At 42.8% G+C, this 16,599-nt stretch overlaps 2 protein-coding genes across 2 annotated transcripts in view; one reads left to right on the top strand and one right to left on the bottom strand.

Moving 5' to 3' along the window:
• Positions 1 to 1,870: 1,870 nt before the first annotated feature.
• On the top strand, positions 1,871 to 9,247 carry rnf32 (ring finger protein 32). Its single transcript, XM_047024006.1, has 7 exons — positions 1,871 to 1,921; positions 2,216 to 2,471; positions 2,608 to 2,750; positions 4,699 to 4,856; positions 5,123 to 5,231; positions 7,830 to 7,997; positions 8,920 to 9,247. Exons 1-7 carry the CDS (start codon positions 1,907 to 1,909, stop codon positions 9,148 to 9,150), a joined length of 1,080 nt encoding a protein of 359 aa, XP_046879962.1. The 5' UTR covers positions 1,871 to 1,906; the 3' UTR covers positions 9,151 to 9,247.
• A 214-nt stretch (positions 9,248 to 9,461) lies between these two features.
• The window catches only part of lmbr1 (limb development membrane protein 1), a 34,468-nt gene continuing 27,330 nt past the window's right edge, over positions 9,462 to 16,599 (bottom strand). The window contains exons 16-17 of the mRNA XM_047023385.1: positions 13,258 to 13,419; positions 9,462 to 12,725 (exon numbers count right to left, since the gene is read on the bottom strand). Coding sequence (XP_046879341.1) covers positions 12,640 to 12,725; positions 13,258 to 13,419 — 248 coding nt within the window. The 3' untranslated portion in view covers positions 9,462 to 12,639. The remainder of the gene's footprint in view (positions 12,726 to 13,257; positions 13,420 to 16,599) is intronic.

Raw genomic sequence — 16,599 nt, 5'->3', positions numbered from 1 at the left:
AATGTTTATATTGATATACATATATTTATATGTATATCAATATATATTTTTTTCCATTGTTTTTTTTTTTAATAGAAAATAATGGATGTTGACAACAACCCTGTTACCATGTGGATCCAAATACCAGCTCTTGGGGTCAAGGCCAAGGTCAAGCAGAATGACTATGGAACAATAACCAGAGGATTTATAGGATCCTGGGTCACCTTAATATCATAACTACTATAATAATGATAAAGCACAGGTTAGTAATTGCATCCAGCATAGAGCATGTACACATGGCAGTTCTGGTTCTGTCACCCTTAAAGCATACTCAACACCCACAGTTTATCCAGTTTTACCGATACATGTTACATGGCAATAACAAACGGGATGCCCTTATTTGTTTTGTCATGGGTAATGCACATCCTGTTTACAAAAACAAATAGAATATATATTTCTTTATTTTCATAGCTTTCGTTGGCTTGCAAAGTTTGCAAAGGGGTTCAACAGAGGGTTTTTACTCCAAGTTAAACCACCACGCACTATTCCTTTTTTTTTCTTTCGCTTAAGTCATCAGCTCTTTGCACGACAAGGTGAGTTTTTTTCTTCTTAAAATACCACAGATCAGGTAAAGAGGTTCAGGGGGAAGAAAGTTAAATAAAAAGCTCTTTAAAACGGTATTTATAAAGAAAAAGACAAACAGTGTCCCTGTTGAAAATAAAAGCACACACTGAATATCCATTCTGATGACAGTTGGAAGAATGCAGGCTTTATGAAAGGCTTGAGCCCATCTTTGCCGTATCTTTTAACCATGATTATTTACTTAAAAACACAAACCAAGGCCCCCGAGTCTGGCATTGTGGACGTCAGGCCTTTGATTGCGCTCAGGGCTTCGAATTCTTAACTAATAAATTGTTCCACGCCTTTGTCTGAGGCATTAGCGACAGTGGTCTGCGTTTTTCTTGCTCTAATCTCAAGAATGTGCAAGCCTCTTGAGAAGCACAGGGCTTTTCTCCTTCTTCCTGAGATGGGTCTTGGTTTTTGTTTTCTTAGAGGACTCCCCAGATTGACAGGCCTCATCTCCGGCCCTCTGCTTCAGCCATCTGCGTTCAGCGATTCTGTCTGAGCACATCAAAGTCAATCAAGGCTTGCAAAGCATTTTAAGAAGACACACACCCCCACACACTGTGTGAGAAATAAAGCAAACTTTTCATCGAGCCCACAGGAAAAAAAGGGGAGACAGAGATAGTTGGGAGTCCTGCATGTTTGTGTGTGTATGGTTTTCCATGTAGGGATGACCTACAAGGGATCCCTTAGCTCACGGGCCAGGTATGAGCAGCTTAGCTTTGTTCAGGGCCAACTCTGACGACAGGTTGGTGAGTCATTTCACCCCACCATAGACTCACACAATAATACATGTTTGAGTATTAGTTCAAGTGTTGATCTCTTTATAATTTAAGAACCTATAATTATTTGGAGAGACAAGGCTGTAATCAATTAAGATGAAAAATAAATCTAAAAATGTTATCATGTTATTTGTCATGAAAGATGAGAATTGTGCAAATGTATCTCATACTTATCTCATATTTTCATCAAATATTTCACATGACATAACGGATTAGAAAGATACCTTGGTTGATAAAAATGAACATTTTGATGTTGATAGCACTATAATGACTAGAAAAAGACTAATCCACTTCACCCAGCAAAAAAAAACTAAACGGAAAACATACCATTTCTAATAAAAAATGAACATACATTTATATTTTTACTTTACCAAAATAGTTATCAACCGACAAGTCATTTTCTTCATGTTTTTGAGTTGTTGAAGTTAGGAAGATGAGAAAAGTAGGGAGAAGAGGGGGGAGAGGAGGGGGACTCTGCGTCGTTGGTAACTAAGTAACCATGTAAACACTAGCTCAAGTAGATGACAATGCGGAAGGTTTGGATCTTTCTTTTTCGTTTTCAGTTCTGACTATCCAAAAATGTTGTTTTCTCAGTAACATCGCTTTCTCAGAATTATCATTTTCATATCAATTCAGCCTATGAATATTTTGTTTGTTATTACGACATAGTCAGCATATTCGATTGCTAAATTGCATCGAGCTAGCTGTAGCTACAGTGTGCACGAAAGGGGTGGCCATATTTGACATATGGGGAGCCTTAAGGTTTCAATGTGTCAAGGCTACGAAACTGCTAGTTAGGTTTAATACCTTTTATTTATTTATTTTACCAGGGTTTGACCTCAAAAACTACCAGTGGCAAACTTGCCATAAACTCAGTTGCTCTTCAAGACCATATTTCAAGAAACTTGCTCCTCCAGAACCTGTCATTGTGTGACCCTGTTAAATCAAAGCGTCTCAGGAAAACATTGACTGAGACCCGTTGCAAAAAACTATGTGACAGTGGCATGAAAGCAAAATGTTCCCAGCAACAAGGAGCAGAGGAGATAGAGTATGTGCTTGATCCAGCACGACCAGCACTCACATTAGGTAGGCAATGGACTTACCTCACTCACGACAAGGACTTATTTTTATGAAATGATACTGTCAGGAAAGGCTTTTGATTGATATCAGTTGATTGATGTGTCAATTGCTAGATATGACACCATTGTTTCTGTGTCTCAAGCTCAGAAACTGGGTTTGGTGGACGCCCCAGCCCAGAGGCTGACAGTGGATGAGTGGAGCCGGGTCAAGGCAAGGTCTGTTTCTGAGGGCGACTCGGCTCAGCCCTGTGTGATCTGCCGGGAGGAGTTCCGCCTGCAAGCCCAGGTATTCTTTACACACAATAATCAGGTGTTCATTCACACTCAAAAATGTCCTAAGTTCTCAACTGCTCTCAGCAGAGAACCCCCCCCCCCCCCCCCCCCCCCCGACACACATACACACATACACACACACACACACACACAAACACACACACTCACACTACAGCCCCACTACCCACCACCACCACACCTCCTTTCCCCTCTTCTCCCTCCGGTTCCTGTATGTCCTAATCTGTGTAGACAACTGTTCAAATTTACCCATACTGCCTTGGAACTCAACTGTGACGCGATGATGTAGCAATCAGTGTGTTACTGTGAGGGGTCATTCAGTCTTTTACACCTCTCTGATCCCCTTTTAAGATGCCAATCTCCTTAAGAATGCACGGCTCAAACAGACTGCTGCACAAAGCACAGTTGCCATAGACGCACGTGTAAATATTAGTCTGACTCAGGGAAAGAAATGTTAATTAGTCGACATCTAACAAGGGAAAGTGACAATGGGGAATCTCTGTTTATCACACACAAGTGTTTGGGTCATCTTGAAACACCAGGAAGTGATTGTAACATTCTTAATATTTTATGCAGATTCTATTGATTTATTTTTAGCCAAATGAAATCAAGTTTCTATATATAGTTTTTCTAACCTGTTATTAGGATGTATTAACTGTTATTATTGTTTTATTATATCTCTGAAGACATACTATAAGGTGTACTGTTTTATTTCTCAATATTGTTATCCACTGAATATGAATTATTCAGACAATGCCATGCAACATATGCCAATATACATATTATATTAAAACATGAACTGATGATAATGTTGTTGTGTCTAGACATGATAGACACCTGTAAAATTTACATTTTCCCAATCTTGTCTTTCAGAAAGGTAGGTAGCCTGTGGGGTTCAGCCCTTGCAAGGCAGAGCTAAATTCTCTCCAGTCTAATGGCTTGTCCAGCTCCTAGATATAGATTGTTCACCACAGGGGGGCCCTTTCACTGGTGATGGAGTATGTTGGTCAGACCAAAAAACAATGGGAAATCAATATGGCTCCCCCATGCCCTCTAGAGCTCTGAGTAAACTGATTTGTGTGCCAAGCCTTGTAGATGTGGCTCTCTCTCTCTCTTTCTTTCTTTCTTTCTTTCTTTCTTTCTTTCTTTCTTTCTTTCTTTCTTTCTTTCTCTCTCTCTCTCTCTCTCTCTCTCTCTCTCTCTCTCTCTCTCTCTCTCTCTCTCTCTCTCTCTCTCTCTCTCTCTCTCTCTCTCTCTCTCTGTCTCTCTCTCTCTCTCTCTGGACTCTTGCTCAGATGACAAAGGAGGCTCTCTCTCAGGTGGAGCCGAGTGGTGGAGGCTGCAGCCCAGGTCCCAGCACTCCCAGCAGGGGCTCACTTACACACACACACATACACACACGCACACACACACACAGACACTCACACGCACACACAAACACACTCACTAATACACACACACACTCACACATGTACACACCCTCACACACACACTCGCACGTATGCACACTCAACCACCTACGCACGCACATACACATTCACGTACACACACACACTCTCACATATCTTTTGCAGGGCTTACTAAAAACACTTAGAGAGATGTTGAAAACCAATACAGTAGTCCCGGGAGACTCTGCATGTCACAATCTTTCAAAACAACAAGTCAATCCATCTGTCAAATCCAGAGGGTATCTCGGGATTCATAGAGAAAATCAGCTTCCACAGTACTTGAGACCTGAGATACTTGAAAATCACACCAGTCCAAGAACATGGCTTGGATTCAACAACAATTGGTGGGAAAAGCTCCCCTCTAACAGTCCATCCATGGTTTGCTGTTAAAATAATGTTTTGGTATCGATAGACTTGGCTGGCACTTGAATTTCCAGTGAGTGCAGATGCAGTATGTGGCATCTGCTTGACATGTTTCATCCATGTGACCGGCAGGTTCTGTTGTCCTGCTCCCACGTGTTCCACCGGGCGTGTCTGCAGGCCTTCGAGAGGTTCTCAGGCAGGAAATGCTGCCCCATGTGCAGGAAGGCACAGTACGAGACGAGGGTGATCCATGATGGAGCCCGCCTCTTCAGGGAGCGCTGCGCCACCAGGTAACCATGGGAACGCAAGGCGGGCAGTAGCCCTTAACAAGGCTGATCAGAGTCTATTGCTGTTTGTCTTTACGCCAGCTAGAGAGCCATGCTATGTAATGGGTGAGTGCATAAGTTACATCTCACATCTGACGCTGGGAGGCTGTGCTTGATTTACATATTGTTCGAGCAATATTCAGCATTTGTTCACCTCACAGTTAGACATCTTTTGACCAATGCACGTACGATAGCCAGTTAATTGACAATGTTTTTGTGTCTGTTGGTAGAATCCAAACTTGTTGGAGGGGCTATGTTGCCAGGAAGTGGTACAGAAACGTGAGGAAAACCATCCCCCCAAAAGATAAACATTTACGGCGAAGATACTTTGAGGAAAAGGTGCAAATATATAACATGCCACTTATACATATCAATGCAAACATCTATACTGTACACTTACAAAGGTACATATTTATATAGACATCAGATATCTCCAACTCTATCCACAGCTCTATCGAAACAAATCTATATTATATTCATGTGTCTGAGAAGTCATGATAAGAACTGTATCCTTGACCATCCAATAGCCTCTTTTCAGCAATAAGTAAATGGATATAAAAGGTGCTAAAGATGTCGCATGGAAGACGATGCCAGGACTTTCTCTGCTCTCCCCACTTACATTTTCAACCTAGTTAGCAGTCGAGGCAACTGAGGTAATTGACGGACAGCAGGTCTGGGGTCAGTGAGCAGCGACCCAGGCCTTAGCATGCCGAGGATGGGGTTCTGACCGTCACCCTCCACACCCCTCTTCCCAGCCTCACCCCCTCCACCCTTGAGGGTCTTTGATGTTGTGTGAATCATACACTGTTTGTCAACTAATTACGGGAGACTGTGTGTTTTGGTCAAACAGTCTGGACATTCCAGGGTCAACACAAAAGCAGCAGTCCTCTCCACTGTGTGTGTCTGTGTGTGTCTGTGTGTGTGTGTGTTTGCACTGCTCCCCCCCAATCCCCCCTGTTTTCCTTTAGATGGTAGAAAGAGAGGAGGGTGGGTAGTTGAAGAGGTGAGGGGAGGGGGTGACAGGTTACCATTTGAACAGTCTTTATCTCTCCGTCCTACACTTTGAGACAAAAAAACCCCCTCCTTATTGATCATATTGAAGTTTGAGGGACAGAATCCACACTTTCTATAGAACTCAGCCCCCTTTGAGCCTGTGCTTAGCCGGTAGGTTCAAGCCTACCGGATGCACGCCTGTTGACACCAAGGCTGGGAGTGCAGACTGCCTGAAAAAGGGAAGATTGCCATCTAGTGAAACTGGAACCTCCACCCCTCGGCTTGGTGTGATCCGGCTGGTTGGAAACACGCTGGTGTGGCTACTAACTTCTCTAAGTACTGTGGTTTGTAACATTTTAACCACCCAACACAAAATACTGTTACACACTGACAGTCTGTTGAGGGTTACACATGTATACTTGTATGTATACAGCTACTGCATTGGCGGTTACGATGGAGTCTGCCTCCTCGCCTATCTTCTAGATCTCCCTCACTCTGTGGCTTGTTAAAAGTGCTGGGATGCACGTAATTCATCGCCGAGCACTGTAATCAGCCAGAGTGCCTCCCTGGTTCAGAGGGACTTCTAAAGGCAGCGGCACTTGTCCAGGCCACAGTGTGTTGTGAAGGGGTCACAGTGTCCTCCCATTCCCCTCACCGTCATCCGGCATCTTCTAGAAACCCAGCCTTTGGCATGTCACGTCAGCAGCTGAGAAGACTTTTATTGGGCCAATGAACTCTGTTCCCCAAACACATTAGTATCTTCTCAGAAAACCTACCGCGGTGGAGGTAGTTGTGCCGTTCCAGTAGTCTTTTAATGCGTCTTTCCTCCAGAAACAAGGAAGGAGAAAAGGAAGGAAGGAGAGAAGTAAGGATAGAGGGATGGATGGAGGGATGGACGGATCCATCCAGGAATGTGAACACCTATGAATCCCTTGTGCCACGCCTGAATAACCATAACAATTTGATTAGAATATTCATTGATGGCCATTACTCACCAAGGGTGACGATAAATGGTTCAATATTAAAATGATTGCCTTGATCCCACGATATCATTGTGTTAAAGGGTCTGAAACAGCCACCTGCTCTCTCTGTGGTTGAAGACACCTGCCTTGACTGTCACAGGTTGAGAGAATTACAGCCTTGTTGCACAGCCGTGTAGCAGTGAACTTCCTCCATCGAACAGATATATAGCAGGCCTATAAACCATGTTTGTCCGTCACACAGTGAAGCTCCAGCCGTCATCCCCAGCAGCAATGCTCTGGAGGAAGATCTACCTGACCAGCTTGAGCATGCTTATCAAGTCATCCTGAGATATGTTGTCAATGGCTTGCTTTCCATTTCTTTTTCTGCGGAGGTCCTACCCTGAGTCAACACATTAGGTGGGATAACTGGTGACACAAAGATGGATTGCCAGCAGATAACGCCCTCCCTTCGAACCCTCCCTCCCTCTCTCTCTTTTTCTTGCCTTCCCTTGCTCTGTCCTCCTTCCTCCCTCTGCTCCTACTTCGAGACAAGGCAAAGTTCACCAGGGACCATGTTGTTTGCCTTGACTGTAGAAAAGTCAGCCAGCTCGTAAAAGCTCTATCTGAATGGTTAACAGTTGTTTAATTAGTGATAAAAGCTTAGCAATAAAGCAATTGTGATGTCACTATGACAGGGGTAAAAGATGGTATGTGTGTGTGTATGTATGTGTGTGTGTGTGTGTGCGCACATTTCCCTGAAGCCCAGTTATCTTTTACTGGTTTTCATTCTTTTTCCACTGCAGCCTGAGGGGAAGTGTAGGCTTATCGATCTGTCTGTTAGCACCATCACCATGTCAACAGGCCTCACCGCACCACTGTACAGAACACAACTGAGTCAGTTACCACAGTGAACAGAACTCCCCAGTGTGTCCTGTTAATTAAAATGTGGCTCTTTTGTGTGCACCCAAAACTTTCCAATTAGCTGCGGGAGCTGAACGACAGCTTCGTCCAGTCCTGCCACACCGACATTGAGGATTTCCTAAGCCAGATCGATCAGTCGGTGACGGCGTGCAGGAGAGTGTTTGGTCGTTTTGAGAGAGAGAACCTCTCGGAGGTTCACGAGGAGGAGTGGATGAGGATACTGAACAAGGTGGGCCTCAAAACAGCACATGCACCATCAAAGATCGTCTCGTAAAAATATCTAATCCCATTCATATTTTTGTCTTTTATTTAACAAGCTAACGCTTGTCCCGAGGGGAAAAGAGAGAGAGGAACTGCATCACAGTTGCAATAGAAAGTCTTGTCTCTCCAGATGATAATTCACTTTTTTGACATGAATGGTGGTGATAATCCTGTGCTGTTTACAAAATAATAGAGCAGGACTTTTTGTAGTGCCAAGCCTTTTCCTTTCTTCGTCTGTACACTGAAGAAACGTTAGGACCAGTTGGTTAATAGGCCTCGCCATTGTTGTGTGGTACATTTGTAGGTAGGACCTCCAGAGAAAGCAGCGTTTGTGCTTTATCTCAGGTGAAAAGGTTGAGCCCTAAAAAGAAAAAAAGTAGTTCCACCTTGATACAGGTAGAACCGCACACCATACACCTTCTCTGTGGGGGCAAACACCATAAACCCCGGAAAAGCCCCGTATCAAGCATTCAAGGAGGGGTAAGCTTTGAATAATGGAAGCTGTCTTTGAGGTTAATGATTGGACAAGCTGTGTGGACATGATGTTCTTTTTACTTGGCGATAAACACTGTAGCAAGCCAAACAACCTTATGACACCTCCAGCTGGCAATGACTACTGTCTCACATAGAGTGTGTAAAACCAAAGATGAAAGAGGAGGGTACTATACATAATGAAGGGTATTTAGGATGAGTTACATTCGGAGAGATAATCTGTGGGTTTTTAGGTGTTCCTTTAGGTGATCCAGGGTGTCTTCCTGGTTGGGTCATATGGCGACAGCCAATACCATACTAATGATATATGATCACTGTTGTGTTTTTGATTACATCTTTCTCAATCATTCATGATGCTAAGGTAACATCCCTCACCCCGTTTCTTTCTGTGGGCACAGGTCATCCAAAGAGACATCAGGGACTGTTCCATCTGCCTCACCCCACTTTGCAGCCCCAAGCTGGGGATGGTGGCCAGCATCACCACTCCTCCAGGGAGGAGACGTAGCGTGCTCCTCTCCTGCTCTCATCTCTTCCACCAGCCGTGTCTGGAGGCCTTTGAGTCCTTCTGCCTGGAAGAGACGCCCACCTGCCCCATGTGTAGGTCTCACTACCACAAACGCCTTGTCTGAAAAGACCACTAGAGTTCTGATACCCTATGATGATAATAGGTTGTGTGTGTGTCATGTTTACATGATGAGACAGTCAGTTTATGTAATTAAAGCTTATGTTTAACTACTGTCCATTGTTGTCAGGCTTAAATTGTATAAATGTACTATACAACGCAATGCTGCCAACGGTTAATAATAATAACTTGTAATTGCGAGATAACTTAACATTCTGTACCAAGCAAGTCTGTGGTTTTTTACCCTTTAGAATCCTATGATTGATTTACACAATATATACTGATATACAGAAGCTGAATATTTTTTTATAAGTTTATTTGCAAACAAACCAACAAACAACAAAAAAGTTTGAAATTGAACATGGTATATAAAAAAAAAACATTCACGTACATTTAGCACAAGATTACATGCAGTAACGCAAAAATTGGATAGACAAAATGGACATGAAAAGACAAAATATCAAATTCTCAACCATACAATTCCTTGCTGTGTGTGAAATACTGTGAAGGCAACCAGATTGATAGAAGCAGGCCTTTTCTGTCTTCACCTAAAAAAACTATGCATGGCATAGAGATTGTAAAAATTGTGACTGCTTGTGTGCTTTCCCTATGAAATAAATTACACGAGTTGCATAACAATTTTGAATAACATTTTGAGGACGACAGAGTACAATGTCGTTATTGTTTCCATAGGGATACTTAGAATTAGGGCAAGTTTTAAAGTGATTGAGGAAGCACAAAGCAGACAATAAAAAGGAATGGATGTGTTTTGGTCGTTTCTTCCCGCCCCACACAGATTTATTTCACAGTATCAATGAGTATTGGCTTCCCCAAAGCCATTGGATGCCTGATAGTAGTGAGGCAGTTCCACAGGACTAGACTTAGCACAGCATAAACCAGACTGACTGTTCATGTCCACAGGTCTGTTTTAAGCGGCACCCCACCATTTCTGTTCCACCCACTGTTTCCAAAGAGCCCAACTCATATGGTTGTAAACTTTAGAGTTGTGACTTCCCCTTCTGAATCCTGAGGTAACCACCATGAACCTCTCTACCTGACCTTGTGTTTTTGGTGTTGTTATCGCATCAATTCAAAATCAGAAGTTCCACTGACCCAAACTAAGCAGCAACAAAACAAAAATTTGGAGCTCACTGGAGGGCAGAAAAAGGAACCTTAATAAAATACAACTAAAGCTTTGCGATTGAGAGTTAGCACTGCCTTGAAGTAAGCCACCCATGTTCTGTTCCACAGGGCATCAAGTGGCCAATGGCTTCCTTTTATCATAAAAATCAATCAAAAGACAAAAGTCAATGTAAAAACATTCCCTGTGCAAAACACCCAAGAAATGTTTGAAATGCATATTAAATACACCTTGTTTCCTTCCTCTTCTATGCTTTATGGTTACGATGACGTTCCCATTAAAACACATCCTACTACAAGTCACCATCGAACTGTACATCCCAGTACATTCCTGTTGCCCTCATCTCATTGGTTCTCAGAAGCATTCTCCATTTGTCTTCACATCATGTAGGCTAATGTCTGTTCAGGTGTTCAAGACCTACTAAAATAACTTTTACCAACCAGATCTGATCTGCACTTTCAAGAATATAACCATCAACTGGTCAACTTCAATATGAGTTAACATCAATTGTCTACTTTTAATCATCTCTTTTCTCCCAGATCTGTACTTTTATAGACTGAACATTTTAAAATATTAAAATGTTTAGTTCTCCTACATTGAAGTGATCTGGTGACAGTTTATCCTGGCTTCTGGAAGACCCCTGCAAGAATGGACAACCCCCTTGGAAGACCCCACTGTGGATAAGAGCATGGGCTATTGACTACATTCACTGCAAACAAAGTTATACCTGGACAGTTAACTTCTTGAAATCCAGAGAAAAGGGTTCACAGTGAATTCTTGAAATTACAAAACAAGTGATAACACGCACACACACACACGCAGACACACACGCAAACACACATCCATACACAAACACGAATATAAAGCCTGTAAGCTCCTACTGTTAAGGCATCAAAGGTGGTTCTAGTGACTAACAACATCACAGTTCAAGAGATTCTGTAGACATTAACAACCAACAACACCTTGTGGGACTAAATGGCAGCCAACTATTTACATTCAAATGACAAAAACTAAAAAGTAACAAAAGAAACATAATACACTATATACAATTTACAATATGACACAAAAAAAGACAAGTGTTGTGCCCCATTAATCTGAGAAACTTTCACACAATTATTTGGAGAATAAGACATTTTAGTTTTTACATGTGTGCATTCGATTTTAAACTAATCCAACCACAGGATTGTAGCATGAAATTCAGTCTTTGGAATCAAGATGGACACCTGTTTTCTCTAGTTTTGCCTAAAATAGTTTTACTTTACTGCATCTAGTGATACCTGTTGTCTGTTCTAAAACCCAATGAAATTAAAGCCAAGAGAAGTGAAATAAGACCCAACATAGTGCTGTCTCTGCACACACATGGGACACTAACCTTCACTGTGTGAATATGTGGACACACTGATACCAGAAACAGACACACATCTACAAAATGGAGAAACAATAACACCGTCCTGGACTGTGCATACAATTACATGCTGTGTTTACTGGCTGGGATGAATGAGAATACAATAAATTCAACTGCTGAGCCTCAATAGAAAATGGTGTGTTCACATTTGCTAAGAAATCAACAAGTCTCCTTATCAAAAAGGGAACCATCTAGCTTTACCACGGTTTGAATAGTAGTCAATTTGAGGACAGTATACCAATAATACAGACCATATAAATAACATTAGAAACAAATCATGGTAAAGTAATGTACTATAAATGTTCTTATTTTTATTTGTTTAATTCTTTTTACTCGACATTGCTGAGGGGCTCAGTAACTGTGAGATGATGGAGAAGGAACATATTGGAAAAAACCAGACTGTGAAACATGGCGTACTATGAACTGTGTAAACCATGGATGAATCAAAAGGCATCTATTTAGCCCATTGTTTTGAGGTTTACAAGACAGAGAGGGCTCAGGACTCCTCTCTGGTCTAGTGCAACGGTGGGGGGTGTCAGAATAGAGAAGGTACTGGAACCCCCCCCACCATCACCACCACCAGCTCAGTGGCCTATGAGGGTCACAGTCACTGTTGAGGTCATTGTCAAGGTCACTGTTGTAATGCCAGTGTGTTTCAGTCTTGAGACTTCAGGCCTTACTTCCCGTTCCGCCCTCTTACTTCCTCCCAGGAGAAAGTTGGATGGAATGTCATGAAGCTTAAGATTGCTCTCGGCCCCCATTTTGACGCGTCCGTCAGTCCGTCTGTCGTGTGTACCAATTCTCTACCAGAGACTTCTAAATCCCTTTTGCTTTTTTTCCTCCTTCTGTAATGCAGGCATTCTGTCAGAATCTCCCTTAGGCTGTGCTGAGGTGTGTGTATGTGTGTCTGTGTGGTTGTGTGTATGTGGTTGTGTGTGTGTCTTCTCCTCTCACAGAGTTTTCTGATGGCCGTTGACTGCGATCTTCCCTGACTCCGGGTCTGTGGGGCTGTTTGAGAGCTGCAATTTATCCAGACCTGGACAGGGAGAGATAAGGAAGAGAAATCTCATTACAAAAGCGATAAAGTGACCCAGCTCAGACTGAGGTACTGTGGTGTTTTCTTCCTCCTCATCCCTCTGTTAACTATCCATCCTACTGCATTACACACAAACACATCTCTCTCACACACACGCGTGCGCGCGCACACACACACGCACACATCCCTATATATCAGACTGGGCTTGTCACAACAAGCTTCCCCGTCACGCCAGTCCAAAGGCACATTGAATTTCTGTGCAATTTCCCTCCACTTTGTCACTTGGTCCCTGCGTCTGACAGAAATCAACAGTAAATCTTTGTGTCGCCAATCTGGGTGACATTCATGCCAATAACCCAGGGTTAGCCTACTCAGACATGGGGCAGAGACTAATGAGTGACCTGTGACAAAAGACGCATTTAGACTTGGTCCTCAAATGTGTCTGGGTCCCCAAGCTAAAATACAGAGCCTAGCCCATTGTGGCAAATGTGTGAAACCGCCAAAAATACGTATTTTCCAATGTAAATTTTACCTAGTGCTTTGAGGAGCTCTTCACGGACCGCTGAGGTGAATTTCCGGATCAGGCAGAGCGTCGTCACGACAGCAAACAACAGGTTGTATGATAGGACGATGTAGAAGTTTCCCAGCCAATTAAATCTCCCGAAATCTCCAAGGAGGTCAAACCTGGTGATACCTGTGAAGAAGACCAAGACAGGAATAGAACCTTTGAATGAAAGACAAAGCCATTTGATATCCGTCCTAAGGATTATGATACTTTTCAACAGACTGTGCTACCCTAAAAATGAGATAACCTTGGATGAAAATATAGTTGTACTATAGCAAACAATTATCAAACACAACTCATGCTGAGATTCATCCATTTACCTGAGTGAACTAGGCCCGAATACTATGAGGATTCCAACAACAAACTAAGTACAAATTGAGACTAATTCCTTTAAACGATCTAGGTTCTCCCAGAGGCAGACTCTAGATAAACAGTACACGTTCGTTTTTCCAGACGTCCCTTGACAAGACAAGCATTGTGTTGAGAAGCAAAACCTCTTCTCTCTCCACAAAAGCGCGGGGGCTGCCGCAAACTGACTATTTAGGAATGTCTCCCCTGTCGGCAGTTGAGGCACTTTGTAAAAGTGTCTCTCTTCAATGGAACAGCTCTTTCAACAAGCCCGATAGGCCAAAATGAAAGAAGGGCTTACACGCCAAAAACCATTTGATGTACACGCCATACAGAACCTTGGGACACGGCTGGCCGAGTACGGATGAAAACAAAATACCAAATAGCCAAAGCCTTTATGTAAATGACTTTGGCGATCAATGTCTTTCTTCCTGAGGAAAGCTTTGAAATGTTTGCTTTCAATGTTTGATTCTATGGTGGATGACATTCATTTTGTTAATGGTAATTCTAGTGACCTATATAGCATCTGCGTGCAAACCGAGGCGGAAAAAGAGGTGAAAGAACATAAATAACTAAAAAGGCACACCCCGATTCCGGTTTACCATAGGTTTCAATGAAGCCACAGTCACCTGTACACACATCCACCTGAGTCAACCACCAATGTTCATATCTCATTCAAGCTATAAACAAGCACCATCTTGTAGGTTTCCGCTGCGGCATGATGACTTGTGCAACACAGACGGGTTCGACTTCCAGTGATTGGGAACCCTTCTCTTCAGGAAAGGCAATCTTTCAGCCATTCATTCCTATGCAGCTCCAATAACACCCATGTCTTAGCATTAGCCTCAGCCTAACTGATAAACACAACTCTCCAAACCACCTATCCAATGGATACGTTATCATAGGTGTTCCACCCAAAAGATAGCAACATCCCTATAGATTTTATTAGGTGATGCTGGACCTTCAAGAAGACGTGCATTCTAAGCCACGCTAATCTTTGAGATAACACAGTCAAACAGTTGCCTCCTGCAGACCCTGGTATCCCAGCATTCTGACTAGGAACTAGACTGGATACGAGTGGCTGAGGTTGCGCCCTCTCCTCTGGAACGTCCCAGCTGACAGAGACAGAGAGCTGTGTTTGCTAATCTAGCCCGTGTCCTCGTGCTGTGTGACTGTTGGAGCCACGCTGGGGCCTGGCGTAGACCTGAGACCCGAGCGGGGATTCTCCACACCCCAGCCATCTGTCATGGAGGACAGCCACGCTGCCTGGCGAGCCATCAACACCCTGTTGTTTTCTATTTGTCTACCCTGGCTTTTGACGAAGCTGCCTCCAGAGCCTTCCGGGATGTTCCACTGGGATGTTGCAATCTGAACAATAGAGCCCACTGCGTGTGTGTGTGATGGTGGGGTGTTGTTCTGCAGCTTCAGAAGGTCTTTTGGAGGGGAGCAACAAACTATACTTGTCACATTATTTACATGTTACTTTACTGTGTAATACTAGTCTTTTCAACATTTGTTACCTTACCTTTTACATTTGAGCTTCTAGAAGAAAGCTTGAGCACACGACTGTCAAACAGGCTAGATATCTGCCAACCATAGCTTGCTCCTATCTTTCCACATCAACATCCAGAATTCAATATCTGACATGGGAAAATTCATTATCTTTCATGGATCTAAACATGAACACATTTCTTCAGATACATCTCTCCACACGGTCATTACATTAGCGGATCGATCCAATGTCAAGACATACATAATGTGCTCTATAGGCCCTCTGGAAAGTACCGGAGGCCTTTAAACAAATAGCTGGCAAATAAATGGGGATAGATAGGGCAGGGGGCACAAGCAAACCAAAAGCCCATTAAAGATTAATTTATTTGCATGTCTGTATGTATTAATAGAAAATTATTAGATGTCAATGCTATTTGAAATGGCATTGCAATTAACAAGATGACCCATAGACAATTAAAATGTGTATTCTGACATGATGCTGTGTTGGATAATCCATTAACTATGAAATGTATTATGTTACGTTTTATTGTCGCACTAGACTAGTTGTTATGGGGTAAATCAGGGTTGGGACTGTGAGAAGAGAGGCCTCTACAGTCTCCAATCTGTGCTTTTGAGAACACTGCAGTTAAAAGTTACATGCCTATATATATATATATAGGCATAAAAATAAAATGTTTGGGGGAAAAGCACAAGGAGTGCTTCAAGTTTTATTTGAGAGTTCTATATTTGTATGCCATTTTGTCCTACCTAACGTCTACCTGAAGTTCAACACCCCGCTTTCCTCCCAAAATACCCATCTAAAAAAAATATACAAAAAATTGACTGTTGGCATGGCTGCCCCCCCCCCCCCCCCCCAAAAAAAAAAAAACAAGCACTCACATTTTAACACGAGTACAGGTCCCCCCAGCAGTCTTTCAAGAGAACTTTCAAGAGATTAAATAAAACATCATTCAGAGAGGCTCTTCCACATTTGAACCTATCTTGGCTCTGCCATGGCTAGCAGTAGCCTAAACAACCTTCACCTCTAAAGGACCTGCACTGTGGGAACTCTTGTCATTTAGTAGTTTCACTCCAAATCAGAAGCCTACGGTTTATGCTAATGCTATCGCATGACTTAGCGTTAGCTTTGTAAGATTGCCTCCTGTCACACTGCAGTCTCTATTTCTAACACACACACACACAGATGCGGATAGTAGGAAAGTTTACCTTTCCCATAACACACACAAGTCTTTGACATCTCTGTCCGCACTGGGCTTTTCTCAAACACTGTGGGAGAGCCTTTGCTAAATCTGCCTTATGCATTTATTCCTTTTAATCTATTCAGAAGCAAAAAGCAGAACCTGTTGATATGTTGTTAAGCTCCCAATGAGTCACTGTACGCACGCACGCACACACGCACACAAATGATAATACTATTTGAACAGCTGTGTCTGCCCCTTTGCATGTTTA

The sequence above is a fragment of the Hypomesus transpacificus genome, chromosome 8 (genome assembly GCF_021917145.1).
Source record: "Hypomesus transpacificus isolate Combined female chromosome 8, fHypTra1, whole genome shotgun sequence".
NCBI classification, from domain to species: Eukaryota; Metazoa; Chordata; class Actinopteri; order Osmeriformes; family Osmeridae; genus Hypomesus; species Hypomesus transpacificus.
This window is presented reverse-complemented; position numbering and strand designations above follow the sequence as displayed.

Excerpts from the sequence above, each read along its gene's own strand:
- rnf32 (XM_047024006.1), top strand. Across the intron at positions 4,857-5,122 it reads AGGGAGCGCTGCGCCACCAG|AATCCAAACTTGTTGGAGGG; the intron begins GTAACCATGGGA and ends GTCTGTTGGTAG. Across the intron at positions 7,998-8,919 it reads GGATGAGGATACTGAACAAG|GTCATCCAAAGAGACATCAG; the intron begins GTGGGCCTCAAA and ends CTGTGGGCACAG.